The sequence below is a fragment of the Hyposmocoma kahamanoa genome, unplaced genomic scaffold (assembly GCF_003589595.1).
Source record: "Hyposmocoma kahamanoa isolate Upper Pololo Valley unplaced genomic scaffold, ASM358959v1 66, whole genome shotgun sequence".
NCBI lineage: Eukaryota > Metazoa > Arthropoda > Insecta > Lepidoptera > Cosmopterigidae > Hyposmocoma > Hyposmocoma kahamanoa.
Window position 1 is genome coordinate 7,202,231 of NW_020653854.1, and position 19,664 is coordinate 7,221,894.

Consider the following 19,664-nt stretch of genomic DNA (forward strand, 5'->3'; position numbering starts at 1 on the left):
TGTAATTTACGTATTTCGATACTGTACCAATAAGCGCATGATTATATAGAAACTATTCTGTTCTACAGATTGAAATAGATTATATATTGAAAAATGTTTGTCTTACCTTTTTCATTTTCATACTCTTAACATCTGGAATTATAAAAGCAATAAAAAAAATCTTTAAACTTCGTAACTTGGTGATAATTTATTAAGTTTTTTTTAGTAATAGGAATAACTATGATATTGAAATTTTGAAGAATTTGTTTAATTACACTACCACATTTTACTTGTATATATTCAAGCATATATTTTTTAGCTGGTCTCTATATATGTATACGAATAACATCATAATAAATGTATAAAATGTATAGTAGAGTAACTAACGAATAAAATTTCAAGAAATGGTCACCCGTAAAACAAGTACAGTGATACTAATAATAGTCAATGTCACAATATTACAGTTAAAAAAATAATGTTAAGGCGTAACATGTTCGTCAAAATATAAACAATTAAAATTAATAAAACAATATTGTACAAAACAACCCAAACCAGAACAAAATCGAAAAAAATAGGTTATACCACACCAAACGCAGTCAACTGATCGACTAATTAAAAAAATCTTCTTTGTCCATTAATACACAAAGAAAATTTACAGTAACGTAAGTGAAAGAATTCGTCGTGTAAGATTAACTGCCCAGTTTTGAAGGTGCGGCTGAATCTACATGGAACTTGCCAACTTTACATCTCAGGGTGACGGGTGCAGTGGCAGTACCCCTCGCTTACTATCAGACGTATGATTTGTTCATCCCGTCATCATTATAGCACTTATAGGATCCACTGCTGGACACGGGTCTCTCAAGCCATAGTTTAGGCCATAGTCTGCCACGCTCGCTGGTCCAACGCGGGTTGAGTATTCACACGTTTTCCGAGGGTTGTGACCTTCTTCCATATGCAGGTTTCACCGAAATTCTTATGGTACATTTCAGATTAAATTTCGCGCAAACTCAGAGGTGCGAGCGCGGATTTAAACCCACGGCCTTTGCTTGTAAGGCGGTAGGTCAAACCATAAGGGTACCACGGCTTTTTGTTCGTCACGTGTTATCAAAATCCCCAATAAATATCCCCAAAGACTTGAGAATGTACCAGTACTACCACCATTAGTAGCGGTAGAGCTCCTGGTGAAAGAGTTCGTCCGGTGTAGTATTGCCACCTTACCTATTTCTGCCGCCAAGCAGTAATGTTAGCATTATTGTGTTCCGGTTTGGAAGGGTAAGAGTGTTGGTGAAATTACAGGCACATGAGACTTGTCAACTTACGTCTCAGGGAGACGGGCGCAGTGGCAGTGCCCCTCAGATCTTTACGATTTAAAGCTCTGTGTGCGTGGCACTGCAACTGTTATGGACAGACGTGTAGCTATCAACAATGGCACGACTTCTTCGCCCCGTCAGTTAATATTGTAAAAAAACAACCTTCACTCCTAGTTTTATTTTCTAATATTTAAGTTTTTATTGTACCTTACCTGTATATTTTAACTTACTGGCTAGTAAATAAAACCCACCGAAAAGAAACTTCGCCTATTCTTGTTTTCGAAATATACGTGGAACTTTATACCGAAGTTCGAAGAAGATGTTTAATTGTCATACTATAGGTTGCGAACTAGACGTTGCACTCGAACAAGTTGGTTTCCAAGAGTTCAATACACCTCTGTATTCATTTCCTATTTAACGACTCCATTGGCCAAGAACCATTAGTCATTCGTGTAGATCTCGACTAGTTAAAGAGGCATGGACTCGTTCACAATTTATGCTGTAGCAAATCAAAGAAAGAGTGAGGCGTTAATCAGTGTATTTCTTGTTTTATGGGTACTGTTCCTATGCATCGTGGATTCCAATAACCCTTTAAAAGTTACACAATATAAAATAAACAGCATTAGATATAAAAATAGTTTTAAATCGAAATACATTTACTCTTCAAATAAAAAATTTCGTGATCAATTGAAGGTTTATTAATTTTTTCTTATTATTATTTTTTATATAATAATAACGCACACACTCAACATAGCCCCGCACTAGGGAAATCCTGTGTCGCGAGTGCCATGGACAACCCACATAGACAAACAACATTATAGACAAACAAATTACCCAAACGCACGAGAGAAATAAATGTAGGCCATAGAAATATTTCTCCCGGCCCGGGAATTGAACCTAGGACCTCTGCGTGGCTGTCCAGCATGATAACCGTTCGGCCACGGAGGCAGTTATTTAGAGTACTGAAGGGACTGCCAAGCTGGTGCAGAGCCTAGGCCATGTTTGCGGAAGCTCATACGGACAGCTTCCAGGCCGTAATATGGAAAAAGCTTGTCTCGCTGTTGAGTCGCGTGAGGCAAAGTTCCAACAGCATTCAAAGTGTAGTAGCAGGAAGATTTGGCTGTCCAACTGTAAAATTCTGGATAGAGCAAATTAAGGGCATAGCCCAATTTATAGTGAAGTTATAAATTAAGTCTGCATTGTATTGTACTAACCTTGTTATTAAATTCTCGTACTAACATACTATGAATATTTTAATGATCCGAAATAAAGAATTATTATTATATTATAATATCAATGAATACAGAAAGATATTATAGTAGAATAAGTTAACAAGTACCGAATATGACTCTTAAATAGTAATAACATAGGTTAAAGAGTTTAGATGTATAAAAAAACGCATTTTTGAACCAAAAACGAATAGTTAAACCATAAGTGCTTAAACAAATTTCAACTTAGAACTAAAAATCTACTTAACTGGGAAGTGAACTCACGACCTCAGGCTTCGCAGGCAGACTCTGCCCACTAGACCACTAAACCGTATCATTACTACCAAATAATTTGTTGTGGCAATCTGTTCAATGAGATACCAAAATGTCCGTGTCACATATTTCATATTTCATATTTCATATTTATTTATTGCATTTCTACATGGTTTCCTTAGATCTAGAATACATTTAATTTGTCCCTTAGACATGTAGCACCCCACTGGGGCATCGCAACATAAGAGAGAGCACACTCAAATAGTTAATTAATACATTTCATGCTTAAGTCAAATAATTGAATTAAATAATTGAATATCAAATAATTGAATAAATGAATTTCGCGGGTAGGCGTAAGCGAAAAACACGCCTTTCTCTAATACTCCTATTTAGCTACGTTTAAAAATAGTAGTTTTTGAAATTTTTAGACTTACATGCTATAAATGCATTATAGTAATTGACAGTTTCGCCACCAGCTAACATTCACCACATAAAACCACTTCACTGTTGAATAAATTAACACACAAGTTTTGTCACACAAAACCAGCAATGGACAACATCAGTATGCTGAGAAAGAACATGGACGAGCTGGCTGCCCTTTTTGCAAGTAAAATGGAAATATTTGAGACTTCACTTGCATCTCCGAGACAAGATTCAGCAGTGGTTTCCAGTGAGTTCCATACTTTTAAATCTTTTATATGGAAGGCCGTCTCAGGTCTTAGATCACAGCTGGAATTCATCTATCAGGCCTTAGATGATCTTGACATGAGGTCACGTTCGAATGCCTTGCTCTTGCACGGTGTGCCTGAAGTAAGAGATGAGAATACATTAAGAAAAGCTCTAGACATTTGTTGTAACAACTTAGGAATAAGCGAAGTATCTCAGCTTTCTCTAACCGTATGCTCCAGACTGGGGAGGAATGTGGCCATGGGAAAGCCTCGTCCAATACTTCTACGTTTCTGTGACCATCAACTGCGCCAGAGAGTATGGGCTGCTAAACGTGGCTTGAAAGGCACTGGTATAACTTTGTCTGAATTCCTCACTGCCAGCAGGCATGCCGTTTTTGTGGAAGCCCGTAAAAGACTCGGCATCAAGGGCTGCTGGACTATGAATGGCAAAGTCGTAGTGGTTTGTTCCGATGGGACGAAAAAGAAGGTCACAACTATGACAGAGTTATCGGACTTCACGACCTGCAAACCGACGCCGCCGTCAAATCCATCCAACTCAGCCACAGGTTGTAGCTCCTCAAGGTCTGCTGTTGGTGACTCGAATAACCCTCCGCTATCGAGAGCACATGATGTTTCCAACCGGCCTCCAAGTAAAACTCGCCCCACAAGATCTGCAGCTGCGAAATCCAAATAATATGCCGAATTGTCGGCTCCAGTGCGTAGCAAGCAATGTACTTCATTTTCTTGTTAGCATTTCTTTTGGTTCAATAATTTCCAGCAAAATTACTTTCTCGTTTCACCCCACTTTTACTTTTATTATTTTTTTATGCGTAACTTCTAAAAGTTTAAAATTCTGCTTGTTGACAGTTAATGTCATTTATTTAATTTTTTTTTTTTTTATACTAGTTACGTTCTGTTTCACGCAAGTACCTTAGGGAAGAAACTGTTATTATTGAACATTTTATAAGATCATTGTGTTAAACTTTTTGAATTGATAATGCGTGTAGTTATAAAATTCTTTAATTTATTGCAAATTACTTTAAATCTCTTTATTTTTAATTATTTCTTTTTTTTTTCTCACAGTAAATGCCGTTATTTTATTGTCGGGTTTAATTAGGTACCTATTGTCTTTCTTATAATTAAGTTTAGTGGTTTTAAATTTATTTTTCTTTTACTGTAATAGCTGCTGGCGAAAGCTGATTGAAAAGGAAAGGTTAATTTGTCTTCATAAATACTATTATATTATATTATACTATATTACATTATACTATATAATATTATATTTATATTATATTTATAAACACTATTATTTATACATAAACTATAATTATATCAGCTCAATGTCGGATGTTTTGAACACTGATTCGGATTCTGAATATTTCTCTTTGTCGTCCTCTACAACTACTTTTTCGGATGCAGAGGATGACATGCCCTCGCTTGAGGAAAGACTGAAGGTTGCTTTCTCATCTCTACCGAAAAACTTTAACGTTGTTCATATTAATGCGCAAAGCCTTGCTAGTCATTATAACGATCTCGTGACATCTTTCACCAGCAAAAATATTCATGCAGTCCTTATTTCAGAGACATGGCTTAAACCTTCACTACCATCTACTCAGTACCCTTTACCAGGTTTTAGGCTCATTCGTAATGATCGAGCCTACACCATTGGATCCCAGGGCGGTCGTATGAGGATGGTTGGTGGAGGTGGCGTAGCGATTTATCTACGATGTGACATTGACTGCGAGATCGTAGCACAGTCGGTGACCAGCGCGGACTCTCCTGAATATCTTTTTTTGGAAGTCACTCTTCACCACACTAGGGCCCTACTGGGAGTTTTTTACAGTCCTCACCTAAGAGTTGACTACTTTGAGCAACTAGAGTCGGTTCTGGCTGATCTACGTACCCGCTACGAACATATTATACTCATGGGTGACTTCAATACCTGCCTTATTAAGCGTGACTGCCGATCGAGGAAGTTGCTTTCACTCTTCCACTCACTTTTTTTGAATTGCCTCGAGTTGTGTCCCACTCACTTTCCGCATAATGGTCAACCTTCCCTTCTTGATCTGATCATCACTTCTTCTCCTGAGCTGGTTGATTCTCATGGACAGTTTAATGCTGCTGCTTTTTCTTCACACGATTTAATTTATGCTTCGTTCAAAATTCGTCCACCTAAGCGCAGACATAAAACCTTAATGCTCCGCAATTATGGTAAAATAGACAAAAATGCCCTTTTTGATGATGTGCTGAATTCTGATTGGGAGCTAGTGTTTGGAGCGGAAGACGTGAATGAAATGGTTCAAGCTTTTAACTCTATTATTTTGACCATCTTTGACAAGCATGCTCCTCTTCAAGTTGTCCGAGTCAAACATTTCCCCGCCCCTTGGCTCACGCCAGATATCAAAGAGGTTATGGAGAGGCGCAACAGAGCACGTATCAGATTGCGGAAGAATCCAACCAAGATCAATAGTGAGTCCTACATCGAGTTACGTAACCGCTGCAACAAGCTCTGTAGGAACGCCAGGCGTAAACATATTCACTCCACTATCGAAGGTTGTCCGCATACTAAAATGTGGAAATATTTGAAGTCACTAGGCATAGGTAAAGCTGATCATGTCTTTCCCTTCAATGTCGATCTTAACGCACTGAACGACTACTTTGCATCTTCCCCAGTATGTTTAGATTCAGTCATAAAATCGCGAACTTTATCTGTCCTGGCCAATGCACCTTGTCTTGCTTCAGCCTCTTTTGATTTTGGGAAGGTTACGACAGCAGATGTGTTGAAAATACTTAAGTCTGTCACCACGAAGGCTGTTGGTAATGACGGTTTGAGTCTTGATATGATCACTCCAATACAGGACCTAGTAGCTCCTATCTTAGCTCATATCCTTAATTTTTCCCTTTCCAGTGGTGTGTTTCCCGCTATATGGAAACAAGCCCATGTAATTCCTCTCCCTAAAAAATCAAATCCTTCTTCTTTCTCCCATTACCGCCCTATCTCCATACTTCCTGTATTGTCTAAAATCCTTGAGCACTATGTCCATAATCGACTCACTAACCACCTCCTACGTTACGACATTTTCAACCATCTGCAGTCTGGTTTTCGAGCGGGCCATAGCACAGTTTCTGCTCTGGTGAAAATCACTGACGACATTCGTCTTAATATAGAAAATAAAAAAGTTACTGTCCTCACTTTATTGGATTTCAGCAGTGCTTTCAGTACTGTTGATTTTAATTTGCTTCTTGCTGTGCTTAGAACTTTAAATCTACCTCCCTTAGCCGAATCCTGGTTTCGTTCGTATTTGTTTGGCCGTTCCCAACTCGTAAAGACCGGTGACATGCACTCGGACTGGTGTAGCCTTACGGCTGGCGTTCCGCAGGGTGGGGTTTTATCACCTATACTTTTTTCGGTCTTTATCGGTGGAATTACATCATCACTCACGTCTTCTTTCCATCTCTATGCCGATGACCTTCAAATCTATACTGCAGCCCGTCTTGAAGATGTAGTTACTGCTATCGGCACATTGAATTCCGACCTACAAAAGGTTTCGGTATGGGCTAAGAACTACGGACTTCTTTTAAATGCACAAAAGTCCCAAGCCATAATTATTGGCAGTCGCCATTCCATCTCCAAGTTTGAGTCTATGGTGATGCCCAATTTAGTTTTGAATGACACCATTATTCCTTTTTCCACTTCAGTTAAAAATTTGGGCATCATAATGGATCAGACACTTTCTTGGTCGGAGCATGTCGCCGATGTAAGTCGTAAAATCTTTGCATCACTTCACTCCCTCAAGCGGATGCAGTACTTTCTTCCTCTGTCTACCAAATTTATGCTAATACGCACTCTTCTTTTTCCTATTCTGGACTATGGTGACGTCTCCTATCTTGATCTTTCGGAGGACCTTCTTAATAAATTGGAGCGGCTGCAAAATCAATGTATCAGATTTGTGTTTGGATTGAAAAAGTACGACCACATTTCCAAGTTTAGAGATGAGTTGAAGTTGTTGCCTATTCGTTTACGTAGAAATGCTCACATTTTATGCTTCCTCTATAAAATCCTGTTCCATCCCACTTCACCTAGCTATCTACGTGAGCGTTTTCAATACCGCCAGGCTATGGGTGACCGCCTGCGTTCTGGCACCAATTTGTCCCTCGTCCTTCCACAACACAGTTCCCAAAAATATTCGAACTCGTTCACGGTAAATGCTGCCCGTATGTGGAACCTTCTCCCGGTCGAGGTCAGACAGTCGCCTTCGGTTCGGGTTTTCAAGGGTGCTCTTTTGAAGTTTTGGGATTGTTCAGACTCCACATGTTAGAGCTTTTGAAATATTTATTTACATTTGATATATTTATTTATAGTTTTGTTATAGAGTTTGTATGTATTAATGTATCAATATTACTTAATATATATGTATTCGTATGTACATTTGATTTATTAAATTTATCTGTATATTTATTGAGTATAGTATATTCCATTTCTTTACTTATCTGTTTTTAGTGCCACCCCAAAAACCAACTTTCCTCTCAGATTTTTCAAAGGTTAGTTGGAAGAAATCTCTTTATGGGATAAGCTCGCCTTTGTACACAAATATTTAAATTGTTTCTGAAAATTTGTAAGTTACTTTGTGGTACAATAAAGTGTTTAAATAAATAAATAAATTATATTAACAATGATGACTACTAACTATCATAACTACAACTTATATAATAGAAGTTAAGGATACATTTCATTTCGTGCCTAATTAAAAAATATAATGGTGATTATACACACATTACATGACTAAAATATAAATTAAATTTGATGTCAATAAATAGGATAAAAAGGTGGTATTAAGTTTGATGTCAATGAATAGGTTAAAGAGTTAACTTCTCGTGTTTCAACCTGTGGCAAATACAGGGAATTTTCAATCGGGTTCATGACTTTTGTTAATTTAATTTTTTGATTTGGTTCTTGTGTAGTGCTATTTAGAGTACCAATTGTAGCAAAATAGTTGTTAAATGAGTTCGCCACTATTTTAGGATCCGAGCAACAAGAATCAAGGTTTTGTAGTTTTATATTTTGTTTAATTTTGAGATTATTTTTATTTGTTTCATTATTTATTATTTGCCACATTGCGTTCATTTTATTATTTGAGTTTTGAAACTTGGTGATATTTTTCAATTTACGCGCTCTCCGAACTACTTTTTTTAAGATGTTTTCGTACTTTTTGTAGTGATTTTTTAGAATTTTACTATTTGTTTGTGATAAATGAAATTTATCAAGTCTTTTGTTCAGGCAAGATGTTTTTATTCCCTTTGTAATCCACGTAACCTTGCGCTTTAGTGGGATTTTAATACGTTTTATGGGTATGCATCTGTCTAAAGTTTGTTTTAATATTCCTTCAAATGTGTCATAGTTTTCGTTAATGCATTTATTAGGTTTTATGATTTCTTGCCATTTTACAGATTTTATTTCGTTTTTAAATTTTGTCATGTTTTGTTCATTGTACGTTCGCTTATCAATAAGAAAATATTTAAAATTTAGAATTTGAGATAAGATTGGCAGCAAAATACCTCGGTGATCTGAGAATCCCAGTTCATGAACAGAGGGTTCAAGGGTGGTGTGGTTGTTTGATTGGACAAAGATAAGATCCAAGCATGTTGCAGTAGTTTTAGTGACTCTAGTTGCTACTTTTACTTGTTGCTTAAAGTTATAAGTAAGCATGAAATTAGATAGTTTTCTTTTTTTCTTTGTATTCTTATTAAAGTTAATATTTAGGTCTCCCCCTAGGATTATTGATTTAGAACCATCTTTTTGATTTAGAATTTTCATTAATTTTTCAAGTTGATTGTAAATAGTAATACTTTGTATGTCACCATTTGGCCAATACAATGTTATTAAAAGCGTATTCAAAGTTTCTATCTCTACGGCACATATTTCAAAAACAGTTTCGATTGACAAAGTATTTATGTCATTACGTGTTTTAAATTCAAGTGAGTTTTTTAGTAAGATGCATACACCACCTCCTTCATAGTTTGATCTGCTATACGAAGATACCAAATTGTAGCCAGTTATATGTAGATATTTTAGTTTGTCATTTGTCAACCACGATTCAGTTATACAAATAGCACTGATATTTGGCCTATCATCTAAAAATGCTTCTAGGAGATGGCATTTGGGCAGTAAGCTACGCATATTTTGGTACAATACATAGAAATTAGTTTCGAAAGTCTCGAAAGTTATGTTGCAGGTTGCTGTTGCTATAAGTTGTTTCTGATTCATTTTGAGCGCATTGAAGTGGAGGGTCGTTGTTTAATTTCATATAGTTGTTGTCATGAGTGCTGATTTCTGAAGTACGTTGTGGATTGCTTAACTGATAAGGCAATTTTTTGTCTCGTAGATCTTGGACTGTTGTCTCTTTTCCATTAATTAAGAGTTTGTTATTTCGAAACACGGCATGCTGTCCGTTTCTCCGGGCGGTAAGCATTTCCTCTTTTAGTGTTCTCTTGTCTTGTAGAGCTTGTTTGTTAAGGTATTCCGAGACAGCGATACCAGTGTTTCTGAAATACTGTCTACAGCTCAATAGATAACTTGTCATTCGCTTAGAAATGAGTTCTATTTTGATAGGTCTTCTCGTCCCTCGTTTCCCTAAACGTGTAAGTACCTCTACGTATCCTGTTAAGTCTACGTTTAGAATATCGTACACTGTATTGATGACTCTGTCATAGGTTTCATCGTTACTTTCCCAGTAATTTTCCGTTAGTCCATATAAAACATATTTGTCACGTTATGATTTTTTTTGTTAAAACCATTTGTACAATGATCTAGTGTACTTACGTTTACAGTTTATAAATAACGAATTGAAAAATTGACCTATCTATTTTAGAAATCAATCAAAATTTTTAATTGAAAGTGAAATCAATTTAATGCATTAATTACTTATATGCAACATACGTCATTTTCAGGATTCTACCTCCATTATAAAACAATTTCCTTGAAATTTTACGGTCGACATTACTTTGTAAGCGGTCTGATTTTATTAGTCTAGACATGCCACACACGATATGGATTAATTTATTAAATTTTTACTTATGGTAAATATCATTAAAATGTGCTTTTTATATTAAACCTTTTTATAAATATAGAAATGGTAGAGTCGCATTGATTCTGTGTTGAGCCAGGATGATTCGTTCCAATCATCTACGTTCTTTACGGTCAGATGTACTCAATCGCTTGATTGACACTTGAATGTCTTTCTTTTTAAGTTTATTAAACGTCGCGAAATTTTACTACCATGATATTCATTTTTTTTTAATGAAATTACTCCGCTATTTTGTTATAATAAAAAAGATCGAACACTCAGAAAAAAATCATTCGATACGGCTGGATTCGACCCATCAGGGAATCCGTGGCAGATGCTTTGCCAATTAAGCCACGAAGCGAACCCGCAGAACTTGCAAATCTCTATTTTTGGTATTTAACGACTTTTTTGCCGTATCATAAGAATGTTTTTAAATAATCCGAATTGCCAACAGATTAGGCGAGTCTTGAGGAATTTAATCTGTTTTTACCTTCTGTAATTGTTTTTGAATTTATTTATATCTTTACATGATAACTTTGCGTTACCTTTAAGACATTTTGATAATAATAGAATGTTCTAGACTCCAAACAACTGATCTCAAGAGAACGCGAGACGAGATAGTTTTCGTTATTTGGAAAAGTTCATTTACCTTATTGGTCCTGCCAAGGATCGAACCCGGAATCTTCTAATGCAGCACCTACAGTATAAACCATCACCAATTGGACTACAATTTATAATAAATGAAAATCTAAAAGATATAGCCTATTTACAGCCATTGATCATCTGGTAGCAGAAGAGTTCGTCCAGGGAAGTACTGCCACCTTACCTATTTCTGCCGCCAATCAGTGCCTCTCAGACCTTTGTGATTTAAAACTTTGAATGGTACAGCAACTGTTATGGACAGGCGCGTCGCTTATCATCAGGCGAACGATGTATTCGTTCCGTCTCTTAATTTTTATTAAAAAATCTAAATCGTTTGGTAGTAACTTTATATTACTAATCAGAAGCTTAATACAAGATAATCTTCAACTTTGTTGAAGTTCTGTGCTGGAACAACTTCAATCTTGTTCCAGCACCTATACATAATGTACTGTTAATTAAAACAGCTGACCTTTATGAAAACGTCCTAGTAACTATACAACCCTCTTGGTGTCATAAAGCCATAGTAAGTTTTCAGGAGAGAGGTCTAAAGGTTAAATGAAGGTAGTTTGTCGATAACTTTTTATGATTTTTAAGTTCATTGAATATCACGATGTTTGTCCACCATAACATTCAAGTATTATTGTGATATTACTCCACGCAATGAAGATAAACATGAAAGGAAAACGGTTTTTTTTTTCGGGAGTACGTTTTTTTCTCTAAAAGTATGAAAATAAAAATATAAAAATATAACAATTGTATTTTTTATTACATTTCCCTTTCGTTGTTAATATTCTTCATAGATAAATTGCTCAAAATAAATGGGCAACACTGATAGTGTTGTCAATTTCTGGCGAATTCCCCAAATTGCGGGGGATTCCAACTCGATTGGGATTGACATTTTGTGGGATTGACGCTATGTGGGGAAAATGCGGGGATTCTGACTTCTGATTTTACCTTTTTTTTTTAAATCTATCGATTGCTGTTGCATCGCTACTTTGATGATTACTGATAAAACACTACTTATTCATTTATCTAAGAGCGATATCAATATTTTTTTCCACATCGCAAATATACCTTATATAACAAAATTTACATAGAATTATTAGCAAGCCGCTTATATAAAATTATTCGGTAGGATTTGCATGAAGGAAACGAAGACACAGAAAATTTCGATGACATTACAAGTGTAAGTAACACCTGTAACAGTCGTAAAATTAGTAATACCACAAATGAAGACTAAATTTTTGTTATATTTATCATGGTAATTGATTTTTATAAACATGTTATATATATTCTTAAAACAAAAGTTAGTGTCTTATTTTATTTCAGTTACTCCATTTTACTTTTTGTGAAAAAAACCAAATTTAGAAAAAAACCAGGGCACTATGTTCTTTTTTTCATGTTTTTTTTTCTTCAAAAATGTGAAAAAAATATTTGGTTTTTTTTCACATTTGTGAAAAAAACACTTTTTGTGAAAAAAACCAAATTTAGAAAAAAACCAGGGCACTATGTTCTTTTTTTCCTGTTTTTTTTTCTTCAAAAATGTGAAAAAAATATTTGGTTTTTTTTCATGTTACAACACTATTCTCTACCTGTCAACCGAAGAGCTGAGTACAGAATAATTAACAAGGGTCCATAACATGACAATTAAAAACAGATAAAGATTAAAGTTTATAAATAATTACTATGATATATAATTTAAACACAAGATAAATATACGTATACATTATGTAATATATAATACTCACAAACTAATAGGATGCAGATTGAAAACTCCAACATGAAATTGCGGACAATTTTTTTTTGCTTATTTTCCCCTAATACTTCTTCATAATTTTCAATAATAAATAAAATAAATATATAACGCATACACTCTTAGCCTCCGCACTAGGGTAAACCTGAGTCACGGGTGCCATGGACACACACATAGATAACCACAATTCACGAGAGAAATAAATGTAGCCTATACAAATATTTTTCCCGTCTCGGGAATGGAACCCGGGATCTCTGCGTGGCAGACCAGTATGGTAACCACTCGGCTACGGAGGCAATCAATAAAAATAAGTAAGAACTATTTTTAAAGTCTCATATAAAAATGTATGCTAGCCGGTACTTATTTTTATTCTAGATGTTCAACGGCTTCCGTCGACAGTACAACCTTCAAATATAAATACTCTTACGCAAGTTGTATAGGAAGTGTACAGATTTTACCTTACCATACGCATAGACAGAGTGGTTTTTTAATGGGACAGTATGGGGAAAAATACAAAAACTCTGTTAGTAACCATTAAGTCTTTTTTGTGAAAATAATTTTGTCATAGACAATTTTTTGGTCAAGCGTGAGTTGACCATAAAAATGAATAAAATTGATCAAAATTATTTTAGTGCTAATCGACTCAGTTTCATGAAAGGATTATTTCATTGTACATGACGAAAAAATCGGGACAAGCGACGTGGGTCAAATTTGCAAAATGAATAAAACTGATTAATTTTTTTAGTGCTTATAGACTCCGTTTCTTATAAATATGATTTCATTGTGTGGGAAGAAAAAATCAGGACAGCAGAATTTGGTCAAATTTAATAAAAAGTTTTTACCCTTCATAAAACTGTAGGGTGTAGCGATTAGCGCTAAAAAAAATTTTGATCAATTTCATTCATTTTATTTTTATGGACAACTCACGCTTGATCAAACAATTGACTATGCCAAAATTGTTTTAAAGACTTAATAGTTCCTAAGCAAATTTCCTTGTTTCGAATTTCCCCATGCTATCCTATTTAAAGAAAACACTGTATATTATTACTGAGTCGGTGAATGCGTGCTATTCTCGGTCATTCTTGAACTATTGTCTACTATCTAATTTCCGTGGCTATTTTTATTATTTAAATATTCAAGTGTGTAATTATTAAATAATATTTCACGGCAAAAAATCAAATACTCAAATAATAAAAATTACCACGGAAATTACGTATTGAATACTGGTCCGAGAATAACCGTTCTAACAAGAATTGTCCTTAAACTTTTGTTCGTATCTTGCATATGAATTGGTCAATAATTGTTTAATTGCTATCTACACCCGACCTTGGTGACTATAAATATGTGCTTAAGACATATAGAAGATTGAAATCAGAAATCTTTTAATAGGAGCAAATTGCAGTAATATTCTTAATTGAGATTGTAAGGCTACACGTAGGCATTGTGTGTTCAGTCGTAAGTGGCGTGGCGAAGGATCCATAAAGCACGATTCCTGTTGGCACAAAATTAATTCTCTTGCTTGACAGGCATTGAGTCGAAAAATACTGCTAATATATGTGCTTCTGCTCTAAAGCATTAATGGCATTACTGATTCATGAAGCGACGGGACGAACAAGTTCTATCCATAATCGTTGCATTGTCACTCAGAGTTTTAAATCGCGAAGATCTGAGGGGCACTGCCACTGCGCCCGCCTCCCTGAGACGTAAGTTGACAAGTCCCATGTGCCTGTTATTTCACCAAGACACTCAGTCTTCAAAACCGGAACGCAATAATGCTCAACGTACTGCTTGACGGCAGAAATAGGCAAGATGGCAGTAATTCCCTGGAAGAACACTTTCACAAGGAGCTCTAATGCTAGTGAATATCCCGTGTACATCAAAATGTATATAATATGTGAAGTGACTCATATTCCTGTGATCACGCTAACGCCCAGTGTACAGTCATTATATTGAGAATATTGATTTAGCGCCATAGAATTATATTCCATTTATTTTTAATAGGGTATCTAGAAAATATGTTTTTCGTTTAAAAATAAGGGCATACGTGTATGTACTTTCAGAATATAGCGCTTGTCCCATGTAGTTTTATAGGTCTCACGAGGACAAGTAACTTTAGATATTTGGGCAGTTTGATAACCAGTGATTCCAGGTGTACCTCGGGCTAAAAAGGCTTTCAACAATAAAAAACATCTATTAAAAGCAAAAATTCCAAAGAAGGCCAGGAAACGATTGATAAAAGTGTATATTTGTACTATTTGAGTATATGAGTATTGTATTGTATGGCAGTGAGACGTGGACACGGATGATACAGAGAGACAGAGACTGATTGGAGGCATTTGAGATGTGGTGCTGGAGAAGAATAAAGGGAAACAGTTGGACGGAAACGGAACGGAAAGACCAATGAGGAGGTGTTAAGAATAGTGAATGAAAGGAAAAGCTTATTAAAGACAATAGAGAACCGAAAGGGGAAAATGTTTGGTCATCTGAAGCGTCATGACAGTTTTCTAAGAAACAGAATAGAAAGGAAGATCGTACGTAGGAAAGAGAGGCAGAGGAAGACCGAGACGAAGTTGTTTAGATCAGATAAAGGAAAAAGTTAACATCGTGTCGTGTCAGGAAATCAAAGCTAAAGCGATGATTGGCGATTACTCCACCGAGAAAAGCCTAGCTCTTAAATAAGAAGAGCCTGTAACTTCATCAGTACCCTTGCCCTTCAAAACAAGTACCAAGTAATACTTACATTATAGCTTGGCCGCAGAAATAGGCAAGGTGGCAATACTTTCTTAGACGAAGTTTTTCACAAGGAACTCCACGGTTACTTAATAGACAATTCAATTTATGAATTTACATTGGAATATATTACGTTACAAATGAAGTACAATTATTATTTTATTTGTTATTGCGATGATATGCGCACAGTTTTATATCAGTGTGATTATTGTTTTAGGAAACTTTTACATGTCTACAAAACAGCAGTCCTGTGCAACAGCTGACTTTTGGGTTAACGTGTAAAGACAGCCAATGCAAAGAAGCATATAAGTATAAGTTTGATTTAATCACAAACTCTATTAACTTGTTTCTTTCAAATATCAACATAACATTTAACGTTAATTTACCTCACCTCTTGAATTTTTGTTTTGATTTTATTTACAAAACATCTAAATGTGTAATAGGACCCTTAATATGTAATAAAACCTGACAAATAAAATGTTCAATAAAAAAAAATATATATATAAATAAGAAAAATTTATGCACGCTTTTAAGATCTTGATATTTCACGTTTTGAAACGATTATATTAGTTAACAAATTATATAAAAATACTAAATATTTTTTGTACCTAAATAAAACAAACAAACACTTATAATGTCGTAAAAAGAAAGCTGATGATGATTTTGTATTTTGACTATAAAACGTCACGATTCTACATTTTTACGAGCATTGATGTTATTTTATTTTAGACTAGTAACATAAAATTTCAACAGTTCAAGTATAAAATTTCATAATAAAAGTTTGGAATTCTTAACGATATTGAGATTAAAAGTGAAAGTTTGTAGTACGCACTGCAACAACAACATTAATACGAAATGTAAAGAAATAGACTCAATATAAACAACATGTAGATTTCGGGTAACTGGCTGGTGTTGGCTGCGTACTCCACTCCTTTGCAGTATGACACAAAGTTAAAAGTTCCACAAATAATTTTTCATACTTTGCAGAGGTAAATCTTTCGTAATTTGGTGGAAGATTATCAATCAATCTTAAACCTTAGTGACTTAGAAAATATATCATTTTTTTATAATACCAAGTGACGGGACAAACAAGTCGTGCATCTGGTGGTAAGCAACATGCCTATTCATAACAGTTGCGATGCCACTCGGAGCTTTAAATCGCAAAGGTCTTAGGGGAACTGCCACTGCGCCCCTCACCTTGAGACACAAGTTAACAAGTTCCAATATGACTGTAATTTCACCAGCACCCCTTACCCTTACCAGAACGTAGTAATGCTTACGTTACAGCTTGGCGATAGAAATAGGTAAGGTGGCAGTACTTCCCTGGACGAACTCTTTCACGAGGAGCTCTACTGCTACTAAAAATATAATAAAAATTAATTATGACTTTCATGTGAGGCGTACAAAATTACTTTTTTTGCGCAGCTAACCAAATCCATGCGACCTAATTCTCTAATTGAAGTAAGCAAGGAGGCACACAACCAACAAGATTTAATCTACGAAGCAAATTTTCATTAAACGCAAAATTAGACACTCAATTACTCCGGCAACAAAGTGCCAAGACTAAACCAGCAGAAGTTTTATAGTAAATACGTAATGAGCTGGGAACGCGGTGATCGTCCACGGCCATTGTCCGGACTACGGGCGCCTTCCGCCTCTACCGGCCCACTTAATCAAGACCCGTCTCTTTGCATTCCACTACCGCTTTCTATACGGCTGTATCACTACAAACAGAGGTTAGATAGAGCTAATTATACTGGTTTAGTACATGTATTAGTATAGGAAAGTATCGAAAGGCGGAACGCGATTGAAAAATAGAAAACGTGTAGGTAGAGGATAGTCGGCATGCAGAAGCTGTAACTGTTTTAACAATAGCGGAACTTTGTAACCTATTATTGGAGAAGCGTATGTCTGTTATTGAAACTTTATACAATGAGATATAATGTATCTAATGCTGCAGCACGTGGTCGTCACACATTACGTACTTAACGTACTCGGCACTACGTTTATTACCTCATCATTATTTACATTGATTTGTGTATGGATTAGATATTCGTATTACGGCGGCAATTGACAGTTTTATAGGCAGACAAACCTATCGAGTTTTTGTGTTTTCGCAATTGTTACACATTGGAAATGAGGCTACTTTTTCGACTATTTTTTATTCAAACAAATTAATGTTTCGGACCCTTTACTAATCCCATGGTCACGACTGACTCAGACGTTAAAGCCATGAATCTGTTATGTTTAATTTAATAATTTAATGGAATCCACTTCATTTTTCACTATAGTTACGAAAGTTATTAATTTTAATACTATTTATTTAATATTTTTTATTTACCAAAGAACATACCAATTTACGCTACATACGTTTTGCAAAATATTGTATTTTACTATATCAATTTTTACTAAATTTAATTTATTAATTTAAAAGAAAAAAAAAATACGTCAGGCGAATACTGAATCCCAAACTGGTAGTACGGAGAAATCAGACATCTTCCCTGTTGAAATTTAACTTCGCTAGCCTCTCGGATGCACGTCGTGTCCGAACGGATAGACTGGAAAACTTTGGGGGAGGCCAATGTTTAGCAGTGGATATCTTCCGGAACATATGATGATGATTATGAGCCTCTCGCAGCATCCTGGATAGAAAACGGACTTCTTTGGCCCTATTGGTTCATCCATAACCTCTCAGCGGTCTTAACCCGTCACGAACCCGAGAGACACACGGTGTCCCTAACGGTTTTGCTACTTTAGCGTCCAGGAGCCACATTGTCTCTGAAAATATTTTTTTATAAATTTTTAAATAAAAAATAAAAATATCATAATGGTTAGGGGTGCGTCTTATGTCTCAAAGACACCAGACGGATTAAGTCACTTTGTAAATTTAAGATAAGTATTAGAGTGTAGTCAATTTTGTAAAGTGGTCTGTATTTGTCTACTTTCTATTGTTCAGTTTTTAAGTACTAATTTGTATCTGTTATATTTAAATTTTACATTATTACTTTGTTTTTAAGTTTAATTTTAAGTCTCGTTGGATGCTTTTGTTGTAAGCCCACTAGAATGTTTCCTTTATAAATAATTAAATATGAGTTCATATGATGAATGAGTGGCATACCACTAGCATAAAGAATGAATAAAAGGTTCTTTTAAATTTCATTCCCTGCCTGTTGTATTATACGTACCCAGCTAAATACTCTTCACTGCTGAGTGCCGTATGGTTGGTAGTCGGTACGTATGTAATTTGAGGTTTTAAGGTATGTCATTTCTAGTAGGAAATATAAATATAGTAACATATTTTATTGAAATGATACCCGTCTCTATATCGTCGTAGCATGTATGCTACGGTATGTCCGGGGAAGAATACTTGCCAGGTGAAGCCTAAGCACCAGCAAATTGCTGAGGCCTTTACCTTTTCGTCAATATACATTTAAGCAATTGTTTTATCTTAAATATTGTATGTTTTGTGTTAATAAAAATAAAGTCTTTTGTTTTTAATTTTTAATAACACACCACGTCTCCGGTGAAACACAGACTTTGTAATAAGAGACTTCTTGACACATATTGATAAAAGAGTTTGGTTACCATGGGCTACAAAATAACAGATGTGTCAGTGAGTTGTTAAAAGAAAGTGAAAGTTTATTTACTTTACATTGCATAGTTTCATCAAACATTTTGTGAACTATCTGTTCTTACTATACTTACTATCTGTTCGTCTTCTGCTAGTACTTCCATAAATTCCTAGTGAAACCGTTTTTTTTCAATTAAAAGCGCAAATTTAAATAGAAATGCAGAAAATATTGCACATTCCTTCCACTTTTTCAAAGAGGGCGCAATCATTAGTAAAATAATATAACATAATAAGGTCTTCAAAATGTACTAAGTAGCCCTAATAACATTAAAAAAAACTTGAAGTCGCTTTCGCTTTCTCTACATTTTTGCAAATGTAAGTTAAGCCACTATCATCACCGGCAATAGTAGATTGTAACGTTTGTATTAGATGTATTAGAATGGGAGAGGATTGAGCTGCCAAAAGA

General features: G+C 35.3%; 1 protein-coding gene across 1 annotated transcript in view; it reads left to right on the plus strand.

Moving 5' to 3' along the window:
• Nucleotides 1–5,633: 5,633 nt before the first annotated feature.
• The window catches only part of LOC113231865 (trypsin-1-like), a 34,070-nt gene continuing 20,039 nt past the window's right edge, over nucleotides 5,634–19,664 (plus strand). The window contains exon 1 of the mRNA XM_026466402.1: nucleotides 5,634–5,907. Within this exon, the coding sequence (XP_026322187.1) occupies nucleotides 5,634–5,907 (274 nt within the window). The remainder of the gene's footprint in view (nucleotides 5,908–19,664) is intronic.